Source organism: Mauremys mutica, chromosome 12, assembly GCF_020497125.1.
Source record: "Mauremys mutica isolate MM-2020 ecotype Southern chromosome 12, ASM2049712v1, whole genome shotgun sequence".
Classification (NCBI taxonomy): domain Eukaryota; kingdom Metazoa; phylum Chordata; order Testudines; family Geoemydidae; genus Mauremys; species Mauremys mutica.
In genome coordinates this window covers 64,230,335-64,253,092 of record NC_059083.1, presented here as the reverse complement: position 1 = coordinate 64,253,092, position 22,758 = coordinate 64,230,335, and the positions used below count along the sequence as shown (strand labels likewise).

The following is a 22,758-nucleotide window of genomic DNA, read 5'->3' as shown; positions in this document are numbered from 1 at the left end:
ACAACCGATTTCATATAGGCCAACAAAAATGCTAGTAGATACGGACTTTTTGTCACTACTAAACTGTGGTGGATTTGAATAGGTGATCTAAAGCTGAAGGGCTTCATATCCCATTGCCAGTCTTCTGCTTCATCTGGTGGTCTCTTCCCTTACTACCTTCCTAGCCCTTAAATAAAGGTGAAAGTCAATGACTTTTTTCTAAAATTGTTGGAATTATCTCATGAGAGTGCAAATTAGCTTTAAGATACAATTTTGTAACTGAGCTAATTAGTGTTCTGCGCTCTTAGTGATTGTGATTCCTGATGATCATGAAGGGAAAATTAGTTTTAAAATATCAATTAAAACTTTTTGACTTGTATAGAAAATAATGAAAAATAAGTTCATGTTTTATGGCAAGTTTGTGATCTATGGGAAAAGTTTGAAGTTTTACATACTGTTACAGATGTTAAAATAATTGTCTTTACAGGCTAATGCTTTAAGTACTCCATGTGTCTGTAGTCTTCCTTTTCAGCTTCCATTTGATTTCAAAACCGTTACCACTTTCTGTAAATGCTGGAAAGGATATATATGGTCATAGATAATAGCTTAATACTGGATAAAGCCACACAAGTGCCACCAACATATGTACATACCATTATTATTTTTTGTATTTCTGCCTCTCCTCCCTCTCCCCCCCCCCCAACTTTCTATTGATACTAGTTCTTGTAAAGTCTACAAATAGAAATAGTATATGGTCTTTCACTGTTCCAGGTACCAATATTAACTAAGATCATCTTAATGTATAAATACATTGTGAAGTATAAGTTAAAAATGAGGAAAGCTGGGTAAAATGGATACTTATTGGTTGGTAGTATTTACCTTTGCCACTGTATTGTGATATGCGTAAACAGAACTGCCATAAATAATGTGGTAAATATCCAGTTTTCAATGGCACCTACTTTAGCAATTGTAAGGGTTTTGTTTGTTTTTATTTTCCTGGAATGTCTTCAGGATAGAAAGTTTTTGCCATCAGTGAACAGTAGCAGGAGCTTGGAAATTAGGAAACTTTAAGTAACTGAAGTTTTTATTGCTAAGGTGTAAATTTTCTCATCACCATGGCATCTGGCTGAAACCTAAATCAAGCTTTCTAAATATTCAGACATTGACCATCTTCATGTCTGAGCGCAAACATGACACTATATTAATATGGTGGTTGTGCGGCATATTGTAAAGAATGACTGGAATTCTGGTTTAAGTGGTAGTGAAATATATGCACAAACTTTTTTAAAGTATAATTAAAATGCTTCCATGTTCCTCTATTTTGACATAAAGGTAAATTCTGCAGTGGAATTTTGAAAAGAACATATGAAAGGTGACTTTTTTTTTTTAAATACGCAAATCTATTTTTGATTTCACTGTTTATAGTACAAAGTAATATGAACTGTTACTTTTATATTATCCAATATTTGTGTGTGGAAAAAATTAAATAATGGTATTACATTTTCAGTTTGTTCTTAAAAGGTTAAAATCCATCAGGTGTCAGCTGTGAAAGGTTAGGAAAAAGATATTTCACAATATATGAACACTATGTCTGAGAATTCAAGATAACAAGTGGTTTACATGTCAGTTTGACAGTCCCATTCCGTGAAAAATAAGGTCCAGTTGATATGCTGGGGAAGCTTGACTGAGCAAACTTTGCTGCTTTTTTATAGCAAGCTCTAATACATTTAGAGCAGCGTTGCAAATTTTTGCTCCTCTGAGGCAACTTAAGTGTTGGAGTAAGTGAGCAAAATTTTTCCCTTTGGTCTAGTGGTGCTATGATGCCCTTCCTGCTGTAAACTTTGTATCTTGCATTTTTATTGTGTTTCTTGCTAAAAGGATTCCAAAGTATTTTACCAATTTAAATAGCTATACCAACTTGGTTTCCTCAGAAGGGAAGGGGGGATTCTGTGGTACAGGGTTAGTTGCTGTTGTGGAAGCTTTTAAATAGTACAGGGCTAGTTGTCATCTACCCCGTAATTTTAAACTCTGGTTTAATGGAATTCCAATCTTGGATTAAGTCTAGCATCTGCTGAAGAGGGACAAGAATTTAAAGGAAATGGATTAAAAATGGTGGAAATCCTCACACCTTCAGGTTAAAATTCAGAGATTCTTCTGATCCTCCAAAATGCCTTAGGGGAGACAGTAGAAATTCAGTGCTTCTAGTGTGGAATGCTGTTCTCCATTGGGTTTTAAGGGAATGTAATGGATCAGCAAAGCTAAGTCACAGTATGAATTTTTTTTTTCAGGCAATCCTGCAATAAAACCAAAAGAAACTGCTCCTAAAAGAGCACAAAATGTATGACTTAAAGCAAAAATGTCTGATGGGGATTCATCATGTCTGACTGGACTACATGTTATCTTTGAATATGATTTCATATAGAACCTTTCATCCTGGAGGATCGCTCTGAACACTGTATACCTTGCTACCCACCTACTGAAATGCATCTGCCTCTGAAGCAGAACACAGTTAATGGTGAATTGTGTTCAGTCATTTACGACAGGAATTGAACAACAGTTTATTTAAAGATACTATCAACAAATGAATCCCAGTGTTAAATCTCCACCTTCCATGTAAGACAAGCTAGGAGCTCTGTTTTTGTCTATCTGTTCTAGTTTCATATCCCTCACTTCTTCCCACACCAAGTATCACTTGCTTAGCTAGCTGAAAAGATATGGGGGAATGTAGGTAGCAGAATATAAATACTTTAATTACAATTTAGCCATGACACAAGAGTCTAACATGACTGGACTTGTGAAAAGTGTTCTGGGATCTTTAATACTTCTAAGTGGTTAGGATCTCAGTTACATGTCCAGCAACCTGTGTGTTAAGAGTAATACTACCCCCCTAATATTTTAGACATTTACTTTTAAGGATATAACTGCATTTTAAAATAAATATGAGCTAGTCTTAGAGGTACTAACTTTAATTTTGATGTCTTGCAGAAGGTTCCATTTTTGGAGTAACTGTCAGCTCGAAGTTTTTTAGATTGAGTAATTTAACCCAAAGATGTATTTAAATGCTGATGAGCCTTTCCTTTATTGCTAGCAGCCCCTGACAGAAGCAGGTTCTGTTTCTTTAGTCATTTTAATTTAATATCAAAGCTGTTTTAAGCAGTAGGTTTTTGATGGCTGTGTCTTAATCTGATGCCCTGAATTTTTACTACTACTTTTATTTTTTGATGTTCCTGATGTTAGCTTTCTCTCATTGTCCAGACAAATTTATCCTATTTCTAGTTCATCCTTTTTACAGCAGTGAAGTTCTTTCAGAGAGGCAGAAACAGTGGGAATTCAGTGTGTAGTCATCTCCCCAATTTCCCAGAAATTTGTTGTGTAAGCTCCAGTAGATGTGTAAGAAGTGAGATGTCTATGTAACTGCTGTACATGAACATCTACAGCCCCACAACACAAGCAGAGTATGTACAGATCCTAAAGAGAATGCATGCACCTGATATGTAGCTTTGCCATCATGCTCACTTTGCATGAGGGCGAAGTGCAGGAGACTACAAATTCTCTCAGCTGTGGTTTTGGGAAGGACATGGTGAGAGAGGTAGTTTACTAACACAGAAACAAATCTAAGAAAATAAATCCATTGATCTGAAAATGCAGGTCTTACAAACTTCTGACTTCAAGATTTTTTTTTTCACCTTGCTGTCTACAATCTAACGACTTTTAACTGCTTTAAGACACTCTACTGCTCCTATGCAGTCAGCTCGTACATTTGAAATTCTTTAACCTGATTTAAAGGAATTTTTCAGCTAGCAGGACTGTAGATAAGTTTTCCCCTCAAAGTGGCATCAGGGAGAGGTTGGGAGGGAGGGGAATGATCATAGGATTAAAGCAAAGACCAGGAGTTGGAAAATCTAGTTCCTAGTTCTTCTGCATACTACTTCAGGCAAGTCACTAACCTCTCTGTGCCTCTTCCCTGTATCTGAAATGTGGGGTTAATACCCATCTTACATGTGTGTTGTGTGGTTTAATTCATTATGCTGATTCTTGTAGTGCTTTGAGAGCCTCTGGTGGGAGGTGGTATAGAAATGTAAATGGATGTTTGTTTTTATTACATCACAGATGTGACAGAGAAGGTAGCATGTGTGTATGTAGATGTATATAGTTGTATATCAAAAATATATTTCATTTTTTCTCTTTAATTTAGTTTGATTATAAATTTTATTCTTTAATCTGATTTCTGCTACTGGCGGGTGCTTAGACTGGCCCAGGTATTTTTGGGTGGGTTGTTTCGTCTTAAGTGATGTGACTGCATGTCATTAACATCTTCACAGTGCCTTTGACCAAGAAAGCGTGATTCTTAAAATGTCTTAAAGTAACTAGGCTCTGTTCAGCATTGAGCGTAGAACCTGTAAACAAGAGTGAAGACTTCCTTTCACAATTGGTCATTTCTAGGAGCTTGGACTTCCTGAAATCAAGGCATAAGTTTCTCATAACTTTTCCAAGCATATGGTTAGAGCAGAATGTAGCACATTCTTACAATATGGTTTTTAAAATAACCTGACATGATGTCTGGTCATGGATTCTAACAACTTTACTTTGCCGTCTTAGAGAGAAGATGGGTATGTGAAGATGAAAAGCTTAGAACAAAGGGTCACAGGCTGCAAAGGGCCTCTCAGTTTCATGAACTCATGGGTATAATTAGAATCAAAGAATTAAACTAAGAGCTCTAAGAATTGGTTTCTATATGATAAGTTTTAAGTTGGCATCAGAGTACTGGGTTCTGGTTTTGACTCTCCCATTGACCATTGGCAAGTTACTTAACCTTTCCATGTTTGTTTTGTCATTTGTAAAATGAGTATTCTGAAGAGCTTTCATTATCCCCAAATGCAAGGATCTACGTCTGTAGTATTTATTCTTTCTGTGCAAAAAAGATTTCCAATAACGTGAATGTCTTGTTAGATTTAGTAATATGATTACTATATATTTCCTCTTCATTAATCTTTCCCATATTATACTTTTCTGTTGCCTGTTACGCATACTGTAATTATGAACTGTGACTATGCATACTTATGGTTGTATCTTCTCAGGACCTCTCTTGAGGCATGTTTCCTGAGTGAGAATCCATACATTGTACTTGGATCTGTACCAGTGGTTCTCAACCTGTTTACCTATTGTTGGCCACATATGCAGCTCTCTGTGTTATGTCAGCTTCACCCACACAATATATATACTGCTTGTATGGCCCTGGGGATGTCACATGGGCTGCAGCTGTGTGCTAATTGGGCTGCAAGTGGCCTGCGAGTTGAGAACCACTGATCTAAACACATCCATTAGCAGTACAGTTATGTTAAAAAACATAGAGCTCAGAGCACAGCTAAAACCATGGATGTCCTTTAGCACTTCACGCTGCACTGCATGGCCAGTTGTGGAGTAGACCTAACAGGGATGCAGCTGGGAGAGGAGTCTGACAAAGTTCTGTTTTCTGATCATCCAGTGCTGACCTAGAGAGGAAAAATAACATGTCTGCTTGAAGTTAGGCTAAATATGAAATACTACTTGTGGCCTCTGGCTCACTTTTTCAGTGGGCTGCAGTAATCATGGATTAACAGATGAGGTAATTGACAGTATTACTAAGGATAGAGAGACTGGGCTTCTCAGAAGCTTAGACCTGGCCTATACATAAAACTTAGGTTGACCTAGCTGTGTCACTGTGGAGTATAAAAAATTAGACATCATTAGGTTGACCAGCTGTCGACCTAGCTACTGCCTCTCTTGGGGATGGATTAAATACAGTGATGGAAAAAACACTTCTGTTGCTGTTGCGGCTGTTTACATGCTGTGGTGCTACAACAACATGGATGCAGCGCCATAGTGTAGACAAACCCCTAGTGTTAAGTAGACTTCATTATCATGATTCAGAAGTAAAGTCCCATATATGCAGACTTGCCTCTTCAGGTAGCTGTTTTAATGATAAGAGGATTTTGGCATAACTTGTGATAGAATATGGGTATCTAGGAAGGTAATACATATACCCCTTTGTTCTAACCTGTGAGTCATAGATGCCTTTTATAATTATGCACACATCTCAACATTTCATGTCAGCACTCTTTCTCTACTCCCCCCTTCTGTTTTTATTGTAAGGGATACTACAACACTAAAGTACTCTGTTTTAAAGTATTGGTTTTAATAGGGTTTTGCAGGCAAATCTGTTGCTGACAGTTTACTTAGAAGTGAATGATGATATTGCTAGAGTGCGGTGTTTCCACATGTTCCTTTGCAGCCAAGCAGTACCCCCATGATGTGCTGAAGGGGGGAAATGCTGAAGTGGATATCTGTGACTAGCCTGCACAATAGTACAGGAATATAGCACTGTTATTTTATATAGTGTCTACTTCCTTTTACTAGAAATAACACATTTTATAAAAAAGCTAAAGTGTGTCAGAACAGTTGAAAATGTAAGCTTAAATATTTGGTGGTAATAGGAGAATCATTCTAAAATGCAACTGTATGAAGAAATGGGAATTGATTTTACTTTTTTTGTTTTTAATTAGAAGCAATGGTATAGTGCAGTGATGTATGGCTTGTAAGGTGCTGAAATAGCCATTTGTAAATCTGGTACAGGTATGGGCATATTAAATATCTTTTTAAAGAAATGAATTAAACTTTATCAGTTTAGGATGAAATTTACTGATGGAGACCACACAACCAGACTGCACACTGCTTTTGTATACAGAGATGCTAAATACTTGAAAATGCAGTATTTCCATAGGCGGAGTTTCTTTTGTATTCACAGACTGGGGAGCCTCAAATTCCAGAGGCATTACATGAGCAGTTTTAATGAATTAGTGTCTGGTTTTGCTGCAGCAGATGTGACAAGCAGCTTTATAAGCTGCTTCCCATCGATCGCTGTTTTCCAGCTCTTTTGTCTCTTTCTTTTGCTTAGAGAAAAGCAGTGAAGAGCTTGGTTTCTACAGTAACTGCTGCCTACATTCCTGCCTGCAGGCCAGTTTCTTTCACTACTCCTTGCAGCCTGTGCAGGGCTACTGTATTAGGTTTCTTTAGGGTTGTTTCTTTCCCCACCCTCTTGGTGGCTTTAACATTTTTCAGAATCAGACGATCTTGTGGTGGGAATTTGTAGTTTCAGTATATGTATTTCTAATTAAGCAAAGCACACTTCCAAGAATGTAGACTAGCATCAGTATTACTTGCAACTGATGAATGCCAGTTTTTGTATGGCTGATACTTGAAGAGCATTAAATGTCTGACTGCAAAAGAAGAATTATGGTGTTGGCTGAAAATTTGGGATGCCACCATATATTGTTTGTGGTTTAATTACCCCTTGAAAGGGAAAGAGGTGTTAAATACCTATATTCATGTTTGAAATTTATTCATTCCCAAGTATGCATTAGCTGATAAAGGTAAACGTGTTTGTGAATATTTATTTTTTCCCTCTTTCTTAGCCACACTCAGTATCTTTGTGTCATAGTGACATCCTCTTTCTCTGGTAGAGAAGAGAGCTAGTTCCAGATCCTTCTGCAGGTAGTCAGTAGCCATTTCAGAAGTGGTACTGAGATCTCTACAGACTTTCAAGGTGCTCACTTCCCAACTCAAGCTGCAAGATTGTACTTTGAATCTCCAGTGTGGTAGCGTATAGTTTTACTGGCACTTTTCTGTGCCTGCCCTTGAGATTCTGCAAAATTATGTTGACCAGATTGGGCAAATATGCAACTGGAGTATTATCTTGACATAGTGGGACACCCCTTTTGTGCCGAGTCCTAATTTACATGCAAGTTTTTGCATCACAAATTTGACACTGTGGTAGTTCTTTTTCATAGTTGTTAGCACATGTGAACAATAACAGCATATGCTAAAATACTTAAATGTGTAAGTGGAAAAATGTTCCTCATGCAAAAAAGAGCTACTTGTCAATTTAATGGTCCTGACTTCTTGCTCCTCAAACTATCTCGAAGCTGATTGTTGCAGAGGCATTGATGCTCTAATATTGGTGAGAGAATATACTTGCAACTTTCAGCCCTTTGCCAATTTAGATGTAAAGATGATGGAAACTTGGAAGGAAGTTTCACTAGGGCAGTGGTTTTCAAACTGTGGGTCGCAGTGGCTCTGGTCAGCACTGGCAACCGGGCCATTAAAAGTCCTGTTGGTGATGCTGCCCGGCTAAGGCAGGCTAGTCCCTACCTGTTCTGACACCGTGCTGTGCCCCGGAAGTGGCCATCAGCAGGTTCGGTTCCAAGGGGCGGGGAGGAACGGGCTCCACGCATTGCCCCTGCCCCGAGCACCAGCTCTGCACTCCCATTGGCTGGAAACTGGCTAGTGGGAGCTGGGAGGGGGGGCAGTGCCTGTGGGGGAGAGCTGCATGGACCTCCGCCTAGGAGCTGGACCTGCTGCTGGCCGCTTCCAGGGTGCAGCGTGGTCCGCGGCACCAGGACAGGCAGGAAGCCTGCCTCTGCACCCTGGTTGTGCCACTGACCGGGAGCTGGACCTGCTGCTGGCTGCTTCTGGGGCACAGCACGATCTGTGGTGCCAGGACAAGCGGGAAGCCTGCCTCTGCACCCTGGCTGCGCCGCTGACCAGGAGCTGCCGGAGGTAAGCCGTACCCCCAACCCCATATCCCAATCTCCTGCCCCAGCCCTGAGCCCCCCCTCAAACCCAGAGCCCCTTCCTGCGCCCCAAAACCTGCACAGCCCAGCCCAGATCTCTGACCCCCTCCCTCACCCCAACCCCCAGCCCTGAACCCCCCTCAAACCCAGAGCCCCTCCTGCACCCCAGAGCCCTGACCCCCTCCCACACCCCTGCCCCAGCCCAGGACCCCTCCCATACCCCTTATCCCCAGCTCTGTTGGGTCGTGGGCATCAACAGGTTTTTGTTTTTTTTTTCAACTGGGTCACCAGAAAAAATGCACTAAGGCATATTAGCATGTGGAGGTAGTTGAGAGAAGCATCCACGAGGACATGCTTTCCCCCCATTTCCCCTAACAACTAGTTGCCCCTACTTAACATGCAGCTGCTCGTGATGATTTCATTTAGAAAAATGAGTCATAATCAGTAAATGGCCAAACTTAATTGAAGTGGAAACTGGTGGCAAATTACCCAAATCAGGGTTTATTTAAAACAAAACACACGTACTAAAAACCCCACCCCATACCCTGATCCAAAATTTGTCTTCCTGTTTATAGGAAGCAACACTGCTCTCCCGCTTGGGTAGTTTTTTACATTGCCAGCAAAGGGTGTGGCCTAGAGCAAATAGAAGAGGCATGAAAACTTCCTTTTTTTAAAGCTGTTAGTGTTTGAAATCTTCATGTTTCAGTACTCTTGCATTTGACTTGTAATATTTAGTAAACAAATTTTGTGAAATCTTACAAAAAAATTCACTCTCTCTCTTCACACCGTATGTGAATTTTTACAACTTAGTCACAAAATCCCTAAAGCTGGAATTTCTAGTGGAAACACATGGGTATAAATGGTACTGATTAAAAAGCAGCTTAAAAAATACACCAAAACCTCATCATTTAGGGCGAAGATTCAATGTCATTCCCTTTTTTTATTCCAAGAAAAGAGTACTCCTTCCCCCTGTAAGTCTCCATTATAGCATTTCTTACACTGTTAGTGGTTGACTTATTTGGATATTCTTAGAAGGAATTTTTACTAGAATCTCTGAATAATTACTTGTTTTCTTTAAATATATTTAAACCTTTTGAATAGCTTGCATTTCAGTTATTAACATAATAAAAACATTTAATGCTGAGGAATTTGAGATAAAAATCTGAAACAGTAATGGGGATCGTTTGAATTACCGTATTGTTCCGAGTATAGGCCGCTCCTGATTATAAGCCGCACCCTTAAAGATTGGTGCTATTTTAAAAAAATTAAATTTTTAACTTTTTTTAACTTAAAGAAAATCTCAGCCGCGGCCGGGACTCAGAGCGCTCTGGGCTGCCCGCCGCGGCGGGGAGCCCAGAGCCCTTTAAATCCCAGCCGCGGCGGGGATTGAAAGGGCTCTGGGCTCCCCGCCGCGGCGGGCAACCCAGAGCGCTCTGAGTCCCGGCCACGGCTGGGATTTGAAGGGCTCTGGGCTCCCCGCTGCGGCGGGCAGCCCAGAGCCCTCTGAGTCCCCGCCGTGGCTGGCATTTAAAGGGCTCTGGGCTCCCCGCCGCGGCGGGCAGCCCAGAGCCCTCTGATTCCCCGCCGCGGCTGGGATTTAAAGCGCTCTGGGCTCCCCGCCGCCACAGGCAGCCCAGAGCGCTCTGATTCCCGGCCGCGGCTGGGATTTTAAGTATTTTTATTGTTTTTTTTTTTTAAGTTCCTGATTATAGGCCGCACCCCTAATTTAAAGACTTAAATTAGGGGAAAAAAGTGCGGCCTATACTCGGGACAATACGGTAATTTTATGGAACTGTCTAGATGGATTTACATATCTACCTATAGTTTAAATTGGGAGCTGTGTTGGAGCTAGTGTTAAAGTTTACCTTAACAGTTTTATAGAAGTCATTACATTATTAAATCAAAACTTTTTTAAACTACCTTTGCTTTTTACAAATAATTTTCATTGTCCAGAGAAGATCACATTATTCTGAAGACTGACTGTATTTGTGACTTAGTTAATTGTTTCTGCATGTTACATATGAATCATATTAAACAAAATACTTTAAGCAATGCAGAATTTGTAAACTAAGCAACAATACTAGAATGTAAAATCTTGCTAAGAATATCTTGTAAATTTAACTCTAAAACAAAGCATAATATCTTAGTTCCTGTTTTTCATACATTTAATATATGTTGGTTCCATTGAGGGCCAAAGTAAACAAAACAAAACAAAAACAAACAAACAAAAAACTCCTCTGCTCTTGAAGTCTGTTGTTTGAGTTGATTGGTGTGAAATGTGTCAATTTGGAATTCTCTTAAACATAGTCCCAACTTGTTTAAGCTGATGTTACAAAATGTTCTGGGAGTGAATTGTTCAGTTTGCATATGCCAAGCAAAGTGCCCATGAACCTGAAGTTCCATGGCACAAAATTTAGCTGATGGTATGTTATGTTTTATACCTACTTCTGTTGGAGGTGTGGGATGGCACTGGTGGTAAGGATAAGTGAAGGAACAGAATCCCTTTCTCCCTGGGGGATAGACCTCTTACTCCTCAAGTTGACAAACTTTTATCACTTTTACGTATCTAAAAATGCAGTGCTTTACCCCATTTCTGGGATTTCTTAGCGGTTTTTATGCTTCGCTTTCGAGTTTGAAGCTGAGCACAACTCTTTGAATCCGAACAGCCCTTCTACTCTTACAGGTCTAATTTAGGTGATAACTGAACAGTATATTCACTGTACCAAACTGAAAATTTAAATGGGGGGGTGGGGTGGGGTGTTGTATTTTGTTTGTTATGTAATATGTTTTCTGTCAGCCTTTTCCTATCAAACTAATAATCAATGAAGCGGCAAAAGGAGAAAAGACTCAATTGTGGCTCTTTATATATACTATTTTCATGATGAATTAAATATCTAAACAGCTAACAAACGTTTTAAAATCCTATCTTCCTAAATTTGTAATGTTAAGTAAGACTGGATGGCAGCCAATTCTACACCTTGATCATAAATTTGGTAGCAAAGCTTTTCACTTAACAGTTTAAATATTGCTGTAAAAATATGGAAGAAATAAAATGCTGTGTAACATTACAAACTTGATAGAACTATTTTGGATGAAACAGTTGATTGCTTTATGTAAAATATAAATGAACAACAGTTCAGGTCTTGAAGTGGGCAAGCATGCACTGGAACATCTTAATAGCAACTGCCCCATCTCCAGGTACACCCTCCCCCCAGCTATGTATATCACACAACATTGTCAGCCGGTGATGGAAGTGCTGTCTATATACAGTGTGCCTTTGGAGGGCCATGCTTCCTTGTAGGCTAAACAATCTTCAGTGAAGATCATGGTGGTTTTCTGGTAGAGTGAAGGGTAGACAAGGTAAAAGAAAATCGTGTAAAAGAGGAGAGGAATCAAAACTGGGGATGAAAGTCTAAATTATTGAGAAGCCATCCTGAAGCCAAAAGAAAAGGGGATCCTTGTTATGATGTAGATGACACTCCAGAGGAAGGATGGTTTTATCTTGGGAAATACTGTGATCTCTCTCTTGGTCAGTTCAACAATCATAGAAGGGGAGAAAGAGAGACTGTGGATAACATTATTGGTGATTACTTTGCAATCAAAGAAATCCCAAGTGAAAACCTACAGAGTGACCCAAGATTCTTGTTGATTAATTTCATTTCTATTTGAAATAAAGTACAATGGGGAAGATAGAGGATCCTTGTCACTCCCATTCCTTATCCCTTTATTGTTCCTACCCATTTTCCAGATTTTTTTTTAGTGAAAGATTTACAACGTCTTCTAAAAGGAATCTCCCCTGAAGATTTTGAAACAAGGATGATTCATAGGGTTATCAGTGCTAGGTCCTCATAATATACTTCCATTTGAAAAATGGCGGTGCTGATAGAAGAAATTGACTTGTTCTGTAGGGGAAAATGGTGTTGCCAAACCATGTCTTGATCACTACAAGACAACTTCAAACTGAATGTTCTAGGGCAGTGGTTCTCAACCTTTACATAAGAACGGCTGTACTGTGTCAGACCAAAGGTCCATCCAGCCCAGTATTCTATCTACCGACAGTGACCAATGCCAGGTGTCCCAGAGGGAGTGAACCTAACAGGTAATGATCAAGTGGTCTCTCTCCTGCCATCCATCTCCACCCTCTGACAAACAGAGACTAGGGACACCATTCCTTAACCATCCTGGCTAATAGCCATTAATGGACTTAACCTCCGTGAATTTATCTAGTTCTCTTTTAAACCCTGTTATACTCCTAGTCTTCACAACCTCTTCAGGCAAGGAGTTCCACAGGTTGACTGTGCGCTGTGTGAAGAAGAACTTCCTTTTATTTGTTTTAAACCTGCTGCCCATTAATTTCATTTGGTGGCCCCTAGTTCTTATATTATGGGAACAAATAAATAACTTTTCCTTATTCACTTTCTCCACACCACTCATGATTTTATATACCTCTATCATATCCCCCCGTTCCAAACCCCTAATCATTTTAGTTGCCCTCCTCTGAACCTTTTCTAATGCCAGTATATCTTTTTTGAGATGAGGAGACCACATTTGTATGCAGTATTCAATATGTGGGCTTCTTATGGATTTATATAAGGGCAATAAGATATTCTCTGTCTTATTCTCTATCCCTTTCTTAATGATTCCTAACATCCTGTTTGTTTTTTTGACTGCCGCTGCACACTGCGTGGACGCCTTCAGAGAACTATCCACGATGACTCCAAGATCTTTCCTGATTAGTTGTAGCTAAATTAGCCCCCATCATATTGTATGTATAGTTGGGGTTATTTTTTTCCAATGTGCATTTCTTTATATTTATCAACATTAAATTTCATTTGCCATTTTGTTGTCCAATCACTTAGTTTTGTGAGATCTTTTTGAAGTTCTTCACAGTCTGCTTTGGTTTTAACTATCTTGAGCAGTTTAGTATCATCTGCAAACTTTGCCACGTCACTGTTTACCCCTTCCTCCAGATCATTTATGAATAAGTTGAATAGGACTGGTCCTAGTACTGACCCTTAGGGAACACCACTAGTTACCCATCTCCATTCTGAAAACTTACCATTTTATTCCTAACCTTTGTTCCCTGTCTTTTAACCAGTTCTCAATCTATGAAAGGATCTTCCCTTTTATCCAATGACTTTCCAGACTACTATACCCCTTTCAGGAGTCTGATTTGTCTTGCGTACCCCAAGTTTCACCTAACTTAAAGAAGACTTGCTTACAAAAGTGTCATGGCAAACTGTTACTGAAAGAATGCTTACTTTCTCATTTTGTCTGTATGAAATTTTAGTTTATAATGACTTCACTGGTGCTTTATGTGTATAGCCTGTTGTAAAACTAGGCAAATATCTAGATGAGTTAAGGTACCCCCTGGAAGACTTCTTCGTTCCCCCAGGGGTACGCTTACCCCTGGTTGAGAACCACTGTTCTAGGGGATATTGAAGCACTGGGCCTGACAATAGGACTTGAAATACTGGTGCCTCAAAAGGACACATCAGTGAGAGCTAGGAGTTCTAGCCTGTTTCATGCTTGAGTGCTGAGACAGGAATGGGAATCCAGTCAGGTGATAAATTCAGAGAAGAGGACTTACAAGTGAGTAATTCTGTGCCCCCCGCACCCCCAGTATGGACAGAGCTGGTGAAGCAAAGAGGGAATGCTTTAAATGTGGATGTGACAAGTACAACCATACTGTACACATTTGCTCGTCTAATGAGACCATTATCTAGCAGCTTATGAAATTATTTTTATTTATTTAACACTTACATTGCAGTAATGCCTGCCCAGTCCCATTTTGCTAGGTGCTATACAAACAGATAGTAAATGACAGTCCTTGCTCCTAAGGAGTGATTGGAAACAGTCAATCTGTGGATTCACTTTTTTTTCTCTGCCCTCCCCAGTTTCGTTACTGCATTCTGGATTTATTTGTTTAGAATAAAAAAATTGTGTGCTGCATCTTACTCCCACCCTCTAGTCCAGGGGTCAGCAACCTTTTGGAAGTGGTGTGCCGAGTCTTTCATTTATTCACTCTAATTTAAGGTTTCACGTGCCAGTAATACATTTTAACATTTTTAGAAGGTCTCTTTCTATAAGTCTATAATATATAACTAAACTATTGTATGTAAAGTAAATAAGGTTTTTTAAATGTTTAAGGAGCGTCATTTAAAATTAAATTATAATGCAGAGCCCCCCGGACTGGTGGCCAGGACCCGGGCAGTGTGAGTGCCACTGAAAATCAGTTTGTGTGCCGCCTTCGGCACATGTGCCATAGGTTGCCTACCCCTGCTCTAGTCTGTCCTCAGTATGTTTTCTGTTTAGATAAGGGCTTTAGGGAAGGGATCTGTCTTCCATTTCGAGCTGTGTAAATAATAAATACAACACAAGTACTGTTGTCCTGATTCAGTCTTTTTTTTTTTTTTTTTTTTTTTTAAATTACCTAAAAGTGGATGCTATCAGTTACAAATTTTGGAGCTGGTAAAACCATGTTGTTATGTAGCTTTCGGAAATACTTAGAAATTTCCACTTAGAAATATGACACAAACTTTTCACCCTGTAACTTGTGGTTTGAAAATATTTTAACATATTTTACGTGTTTTTGATAATCTCAAAGGTACCCATTTGATTTCTCATTGTGAACTGCAGTACCTTCCCATGCGTGAGCAGGAAGGTTTCAGTGGTACAGTAAGATGAAATGCAAATATTTAGGTGTTCACATGTTTAACTAGATTAGAAGTTTAGCTGGAATCATATTATATCCTCCTTATAACACCATCCTCTCAGAGCCCAGCATTTGAAATGTTGAAAAGCGTGTTGGTAATGCTCCCACAGTATAAATATAGTACCTAGCTTGTAACAAGTGATGGTAAGCTTGGCCCAGAGTTTAATATCCAGTACAGAGCTTTGATTACCCAAAGCTCCTATCTTCTCACACTTGACAAACACTTGAGAGCCATAATGGTCTCAAACATAGTTTTTTGGAGTCAGGGCCTTGGACTTGGCAGGGGAGACGCTGTTCCGTATCTTTGTGTATGATGGCCAGAGGGCAAGAAGTGATCAGAAGATAGAATGGCAACACAAGAGGGGAGAGTTTTTAGTGGAGTGTAGATAGATATGTAGGAAGAGGGGGTTTGTGCCGAAGTTGACCTGTAATTCACATTTTGTGGCTTTGGATTTGCCTGTACTTCAGTTTAGGTTATGAAGCCTCTCTCCCACCCCCCAGTAAAAGCCCAGCAGCATTTTGGAGCATTGCCTGCTTACTACTAGATGGTATCCTTTTCTATGCAATAACCAGTCTGACCACTGAATCAGCAGTTGAAGTTTTGCACAGCCGCTTCTGTATTGCTCTTCAGTGGAAATGAGTCTTCTCTACAAGGTATTCAGTCACTGAGACTGAGGAGTAAATACACTCGAATCTGGAAAATAGTTACGTAAAATATGTAGAAAAGTCTATCCCACAAAAGTCTAGATATTTAGGTCTCAAACATACAATATTGCTAGTCAATTTTTGTTATTAATGTTTACTTAAAGTAAACATTCTCCCTTGTTCTTCTGTGCTGACAAAATGGATGCCTTTGCTTTCTATTTGTGTGCCCTTGAAGAGTGATGTCTTGAGAGAAATGTTGGTTGAGATAATATTGGCTTTGACCAGCAAAACAAACTTTATTACTTCCATCAGATATTTAAGGAAAAGACAAGTAATGGAGGAAAGAATTTTATTTTCTATAGAAAGAGCAAGGAATTCCAGCTTTATAGTGTAGCAGTAATATCTTCATTACTATTTACTCAATCTTTTCTACATTTCTCAGCTACAGTCCTTCATTGTGGCTGTTAGTTTAAAAACAATTAGGTAGGGTTGCACAGTGAAAGAGGGAGCGTCTAGTCCATTTTGCTTTCCTGCTCAACCCATGTGCAGTGTTTTGGCATAGATTCTGTTCCCAATTTAGTACATCAAGCATGTTTCAGAATCAAGTTGTCTGTTATACTCAGACGTGGTCCTTATGAAATGAGACTGAAAGGAAGGTCACAGTCACATTTTCCCCCCCTCTTTAAGCATGTAACGTAGGAAAACATGATCCATGGTCACTAGCAGTGAATGTCCATGTTTGCATTAGATGCATCTATCATTAAATGTTGTGCCAAGTTATAGTGACACTTGGAACAAATGCTGCTTGCACCTGTTCCAAAGCAGCTTTGTTTCCTTTACAGTAGAACCTCAGAGTTATGAACTGACCAATCAACCACACACCTCATTTGGAACTGGAAGTACACAATCAGGCAGCGGCAGCAGAGATTTAAAAAAACGGAAACATAGTACAGTATTATGTTAAAAGTAAACTACTAAAAAAATAAAGGGAAAGCAGCATTTTTCTTCTGCTTAGTAAATTTCAAAGCTATATTAAGTCAATGTTCAGTTGTAAACTTTTTAAACAACAACCATAACATTTTGTTCAGAGTTATGAACATTTCAGAGTTACAAACAATCTCCATTTCTAAGATGTTCATAACTCTGAGGTTCTACTGTAGATCTGTGTAAAAGGATCACTTCACAATATGGTTTCTAAAGTTTGTAGATTGTCATTGGCAAAGCCTCTCAGTGAGGGGCATGTAAATATGATCACGCATTATGTCTTTTGCATATCTAACATAGGTTCAGTCCTGTGCATATCTGACAGATTTCCAGGGAGGAGAGGGCAGCAGTACATCTAACATTTATTAGATTATTGCTGATCATGAGCAAAAGGTAGAATGACCTGAAATGGTTTTTGTTGGTGCTATGGTTAGTAACAGAATTAAATTTAGGTATGTTCAATCTGTTTGAGTACAGTTAAACTGTAAATAGCCTATTCTCCTGTTTAATTGGGTTAATTTTTATAAGATGTAGTGCTTGCCTAATGGGGGGGGGAGAGGAAATGTTTTAAAAGTTCATTAGAGATGGGTTTTTAATGAATATATACAAAAATTAAAATTTTTGCATATTTATATAACTGGATTTTATCAAATTTAAAACAGTTAACAATTAAAGCAAACATACAGACTTATGGTTTAACTTTTTGTTTATGTGACTATTTTTTGTGTTAAATCTGTTTTAAACAGTCTATTTTTCTGAGTCTAAATTAAGGCTACATTTGCTATGACTGTTCATTTCTGTAGTACCTATTGCTTTTACAGTTAGGCACCATTAGCTTTGCTGTATGCATAGTAAATAAAGTGCTTTAGGAGAAAAAGAACAAAAATTGCTTTGAACTAATACTTGTGAAATTACATAGGCCCTAATCCTACAAACGCTTATGCACCTTCTTAACTTTACTTCTCTGAGTAGTTTCACAATAGGACTACTCAGAGAGTAAAGTTAAGTAACTTCATAAGTGTTTGCAGGATCAGGGCCATAGTGAACAAAATGCTACCAATGAATGGATGTTGGCGGACTTGTTAGCTCTCAAGTAGTTAATGACAGTTCAGTATACTTAAACGAACTGAGGTTTGAGATTTTTCTGTGGCAATACTGATTGTTAGGGATACTATAAAAAACAATTTACAAGTTAATGCACAAAACCCATTCCTTCTGATGTCATTGTTCAGATGTTTTCAAAATAATACCGCATTTGGAGTATATTTCCAGTTAATCTCAAGATGGACTACAGGAAATCTAGAGAGAGAGCTACAGCATTAAAATAATTTATATACTTAATACAATTATATTTGTATTCTGAAGTCTAAAATTTACTTTCTAGTGTTCACTAGATCTCTGTGCCTGTGTGTAAAATGAAGATAATTGCAAATCATTACCCAAGCTACACTGTTTATTACTTTAATCAGGGTTAAGTATTGCTTGTGAGTTATGCAAAAAAGTCTGTTATGTATTACCTGTAAACAAATTGCATATATATTTGTTTCTATTTTTCAGATGTACTTTCAGGTTTCCCAGCACAAACATCAAGATAACATTCACAGCTCTGTCCAATGAAAAGAGAGAAAAACAGGAGTCTCCAGAGTCTCCAGTGAAACCTGTGCAACCCCAGATTTCTCCCTTAACAATAAACATTCCAGACAACATGGCTCACCTGATCAGCCCTCTCCCTTCTCCCACAGGAACTATCAGGTATTTAAAACTTGCAAAATTGCATGTAGGGTAATATATGGTTACAGAATCAGTACAGAAATGTAGTTCATTTGATGTTGCTTTCCTTATGTAATAATGCTTACGTTGGCGCTCAGAGCAGCCTCGGATGAGCCTTGGAGTAAAATTATAGCATTGTGTTTTTTCAGTGGCTACCTATTCACATAAATATACAAATCTGTTACTGTCATTAAAGTTTGACTTTAAATTGACAAAAGCAATAAAATTGTGTTAGGGCTGTACTCTGAATGCATCCTTTTGTTCCTAGTATTCTAGGACGGTTAGAGCAGTGAATGAGCCCACATTTCCCAGTGGCTGAAATATTTGGACACACTAGAGTGAGTTTAAGAATTAAGCTTCAATCTTAACTTACAATTTTCTTGCCTTTGTTGGTCTTCATTATACGTGTGACAACACTTTCATGTAGTTTCTATTTTTATTTCCATTGTTAGTGCTATTCTTAAGCAGCTGACTAAAATCCAGTGTCCTCAGTAAGTTTGTCAGCAGAAAAATATGTTTTAGCAGTTTGGCAATGCTTATTTTGAAAGCTAATGATTAGAAAAAGTATCTTACTGACTAGTGACTACAGTCAGTAAACTAAGCTCCTTATTTATAGTATTTCAATATAGCACCAGGAGAAGTATAGTGTTGAGAAATATTTTGGTAGGTGCAGTTAATTTGGGTCTGTCAGTTTAGCTGTGTTGATTAGAGACTCGCAGCCATCATTTGGCTTGTTTGTTGGGTTGAAGTTCAATTAAACAAAAAGCTTAATTGCTCTTCTTGCAAACTATTATAAAAGCATTTTGAATAGAATTTTCAAAAGCACCAAAGTCACTTAAATATTTTTGAAAATTCCACCTTTCCCTCACAGATTCTAGTAGATTCTGGTAGATCTGCTTGATTCAAGGAATATAAAGCGAGTGTATCTAATTCTGTTGATCTTTACATTTGGATCCTGTTATGAAGTTTAAATTCAGAGGTAAATCTGTTGATACTCAACAAGAGCAGAGATCTTGATTCCAGTTTTGTGATGGTGTTTGCAAATTGTATTTGTGTTTGCACATTTGGAAAAAGTGATTTGATAGTATAGCAGTCTTAAATTTTTCCTGGTTTAAATAAAAAAAAATCCATCTTCCCCAAGAAATGATTGCATTCATAAATATTTCAAGAAGTATTTCACCATTGCTTTTTGCATTATCTCGGCTGTTGCAATTATCTCCCAAGGCTACTAAACAACTGTTAAACTATACCATTAAAAATCACAGCAGTTCTAAGTCTATTTGACTAGCGTGACATTTTCTTCTTTAATTCACCAAGTTGTGTGGAGGATTTGTAAACTTGCTTTGATTATACGATATGTGTTGCTGTGTAAATACATGGTACAGTGAGCTAAGTAAAGGGATACTGTCAGTTGATATGCACAAAACTTACATAGCACAGCAGTGACCAACACTTTTTAAAAAGTGCTGATCCTCTGACTTTTAACCGTCAAAACAAGGCCTGTTCCGCACAACTTTAACAACATTCCATCTTCCCTGCTGGACAGTCCACCAACAGCTAACTTCAAATGTTGGAATTGTGGAGATAAGAAGTTTCTCTTCAAGAACAGTATTTTTGTATGTAACTCTGTCTACACACAAGAACATGGCAGGCACTGCAAAGGGATTCAGCAAGATGTTCCTGCCTGCTTGCAAAGCAAATCTTGGCAGATGCAACTTTTTGTCCCGCCAGTCCAGATGGTATCCCTTAACTCTAGTTTTCCTTAGTTTTAAATTTTATATATTTTGATTAATCTAAAATAGTATCTTTGATTTGTAACAAGGCTAGTGGATGGGACCTGGCAGACTTCTCAGATTCCTGCTTTTATTTTCATATATGTGTTTTTTGATGCTGCTGAGGGCAGAACTGAATCCTGTCATTATGTAAAAATTTTTGGGGCTTATTGGTTTACATGAAAATATGTAAGCAGTGAAAAGATTGCTTACTGACTCTTTCTCAACTGTGAAGGGACAAAAGGGAATTCTGGAAGAATAGCTCTTTATACAGCTATAATTCGGGTGCATTGTAAAAAACATAAACTTTCAGAAGATATGGTAGAAATTCATTTGAAGTTTAGAGTTTAATATTTTATACCTTCCTAACACTAATGAGCCTTAGCAAACTGCCAATTATCAAATTTTACCTTTTACCTTTACCATCATTTGTTGGTGTCGTTTCCACTTATGTCATCATCTCCCCAGTCTTTGGCCTCTTCGATTATTACGTTACATGAGGATTTATAGTGTTAATACAGCTCGGTGTCTGTATATAATTCTAAATCAGTTTACCTGAAAAGTATATATTTAATTAAATAAGAATCATCCAGAACTCTTTCTTGTAGCTTGTAACTTTATTATATTTTCACAAACACGCTGTTTTGTTCAGACATATTATCAGTGTTTCTGACAAAGCTAAAAACAAGCATGTGGTGGAAATCTCACGTAAACCTATTTTCTGAAAACTTTCAGATCAGAGGTTCAGACAAGTATCCAGAATATTTGGTTGTATTAGTAGATTGAACCTCCAACTAAAATGGACATATTGTCAGCAAAGCTTACATAAATACAATATAGCCTACAAAACAGTTAATCTTCTTTCTTTGAAGAGAGAGGCTGAAACCTCATTTGACAGGTTTCTTCCTGGAGTGATTTTGATTCTTACAGTGAGTTATAAATCCCATTTTCCAAGCATTTATAATGGAAATACTGACAGACCCTTAATGACAGTCTGCGAACACTAGTGAGTTTTCCTACAGCTAGAGCTATTTGATTAGACATAACATGGTGATATACTGTATAACAAAATAGTAGGATCCTCTTTTTATATTCTACAGTGCTGCAAATTCCTGCCCATCTAGCCCGCGTGGTGCAGGCTCTTCAGGGTACAAAATGAGTCGTGTAATACCATCTGACCTACATTTAATGGCTGACAATCCACAGTCAGAAAATGACAAGGAAGCATCGGGTGGTGATAGCCCAAAGGTAAATGTTGCAAAGACTAAAACCATAAATAAAAATAAGCCTTGAGCCCAGTGTACCAATGTTGCAAATTTGTTATCCAAAGTATATGAACTTAGACATGATTTGGCATTTAGAAATTGAAAACAGATTGAAGCCAGAGATCTTTGTGGTTCAATGTGCCTTGTATCTTGAATTTTTTTTTTTTAAATATAGATCTCCATTGAAGAGTTTCATGTCTGTACTGGCTTTTAGTTACTTTCATGCTCATTGTTTTTTAGACGTTTTGATTCATGGTCCTTGGTTAAATGTTGTATTAGTTTCTTTTGATTTTTACTGTCATCTTAAATCCTCCTGATTGGAAGATGTAAGTTTGGTTTTAACTTTTCCTTTTTAAATCCTCAGGTCATCCAGAAGTGTTAAAAAATGAAGTTGATTATTGCATTTTGTAATTTTAGAAAAGAGGTATACTACTGTAAAGTTTATGGAGGCAAATATTTTAAGGGTTCTTTTATTTTTTTATAGGATGACTCAAAACCACCTTATTCCTATGCACAACTAATAGTACAAGCAATTACAATGGCACCTGATAAGCAGCTTACACTAAATGGAATTTATACGCACATAACTAAAAACTATCCATACTACAGGACAGCAGACAAGGGCTGGCAGGTAAATTTCATTTCTAGTATTTCTTTTAAAAGTCATGAATAAAAACGACTATTAGTATGATAAATGAATGATAGTAAATAATCCAAGTCAACTTGTTTTATTTATACTGGTTATATTTAGTGACCATGACAGCCCTTCAGTGGATTTTTGGTGGACTGAATGGGTCATAAATTCATATGTAATGGATTTCCAATCTTAAAATCTCTAGGTTGGCAGGAGCTTAGGTGTACTATGGTGGCATCATTCTCTAGCCTTAGTATTCCCTAGAGTTCCAATAGGGGAATTTACAGGCCTTCTATTGGAGAAAAATATAAACATAGGTAGAAATGGATTTGTGTGTTTTTGCCACAAAAGAATGAATGTTTTATTAGAATTTCTGCTTGCGTTA

The 22,758-nt window shown here is 38.1% G+C and overlaps 1 protein-coding gene across 4 annotated transcripts in view; it reads left to right on the top strand.

The window, feature by feature from the left end:
- Positions 1 to 22,758, top strand: part of FOXK2 (forkhead box K2) — a 119,557-nt gene that overhangs the window by 77,292 nt on the left and 19,507 nt on the right. For all 4 annotated transcript variants that reach the window (XM_044981589.1, XM_044981586.1, XM_044981587.1 and 1 more), the window contains 3 exons: positions 18,490 to 18,684; positions 21,575 to 21,722; positions 22,224 to 22,370. In XM_044981589.1, coding sequence (XP_044837524.1) covers positions 18,490 to 18,684; positions 21,575 to 21,722; positions 22,224 to 22,370 — 490 coding nt within the window. The remainder of the gene's footprint in view (positions 1 to 18,489; positions 18,685 to 21,574; positions 21,723 to 22,223; positions 22,371 to 22,758) is intronic.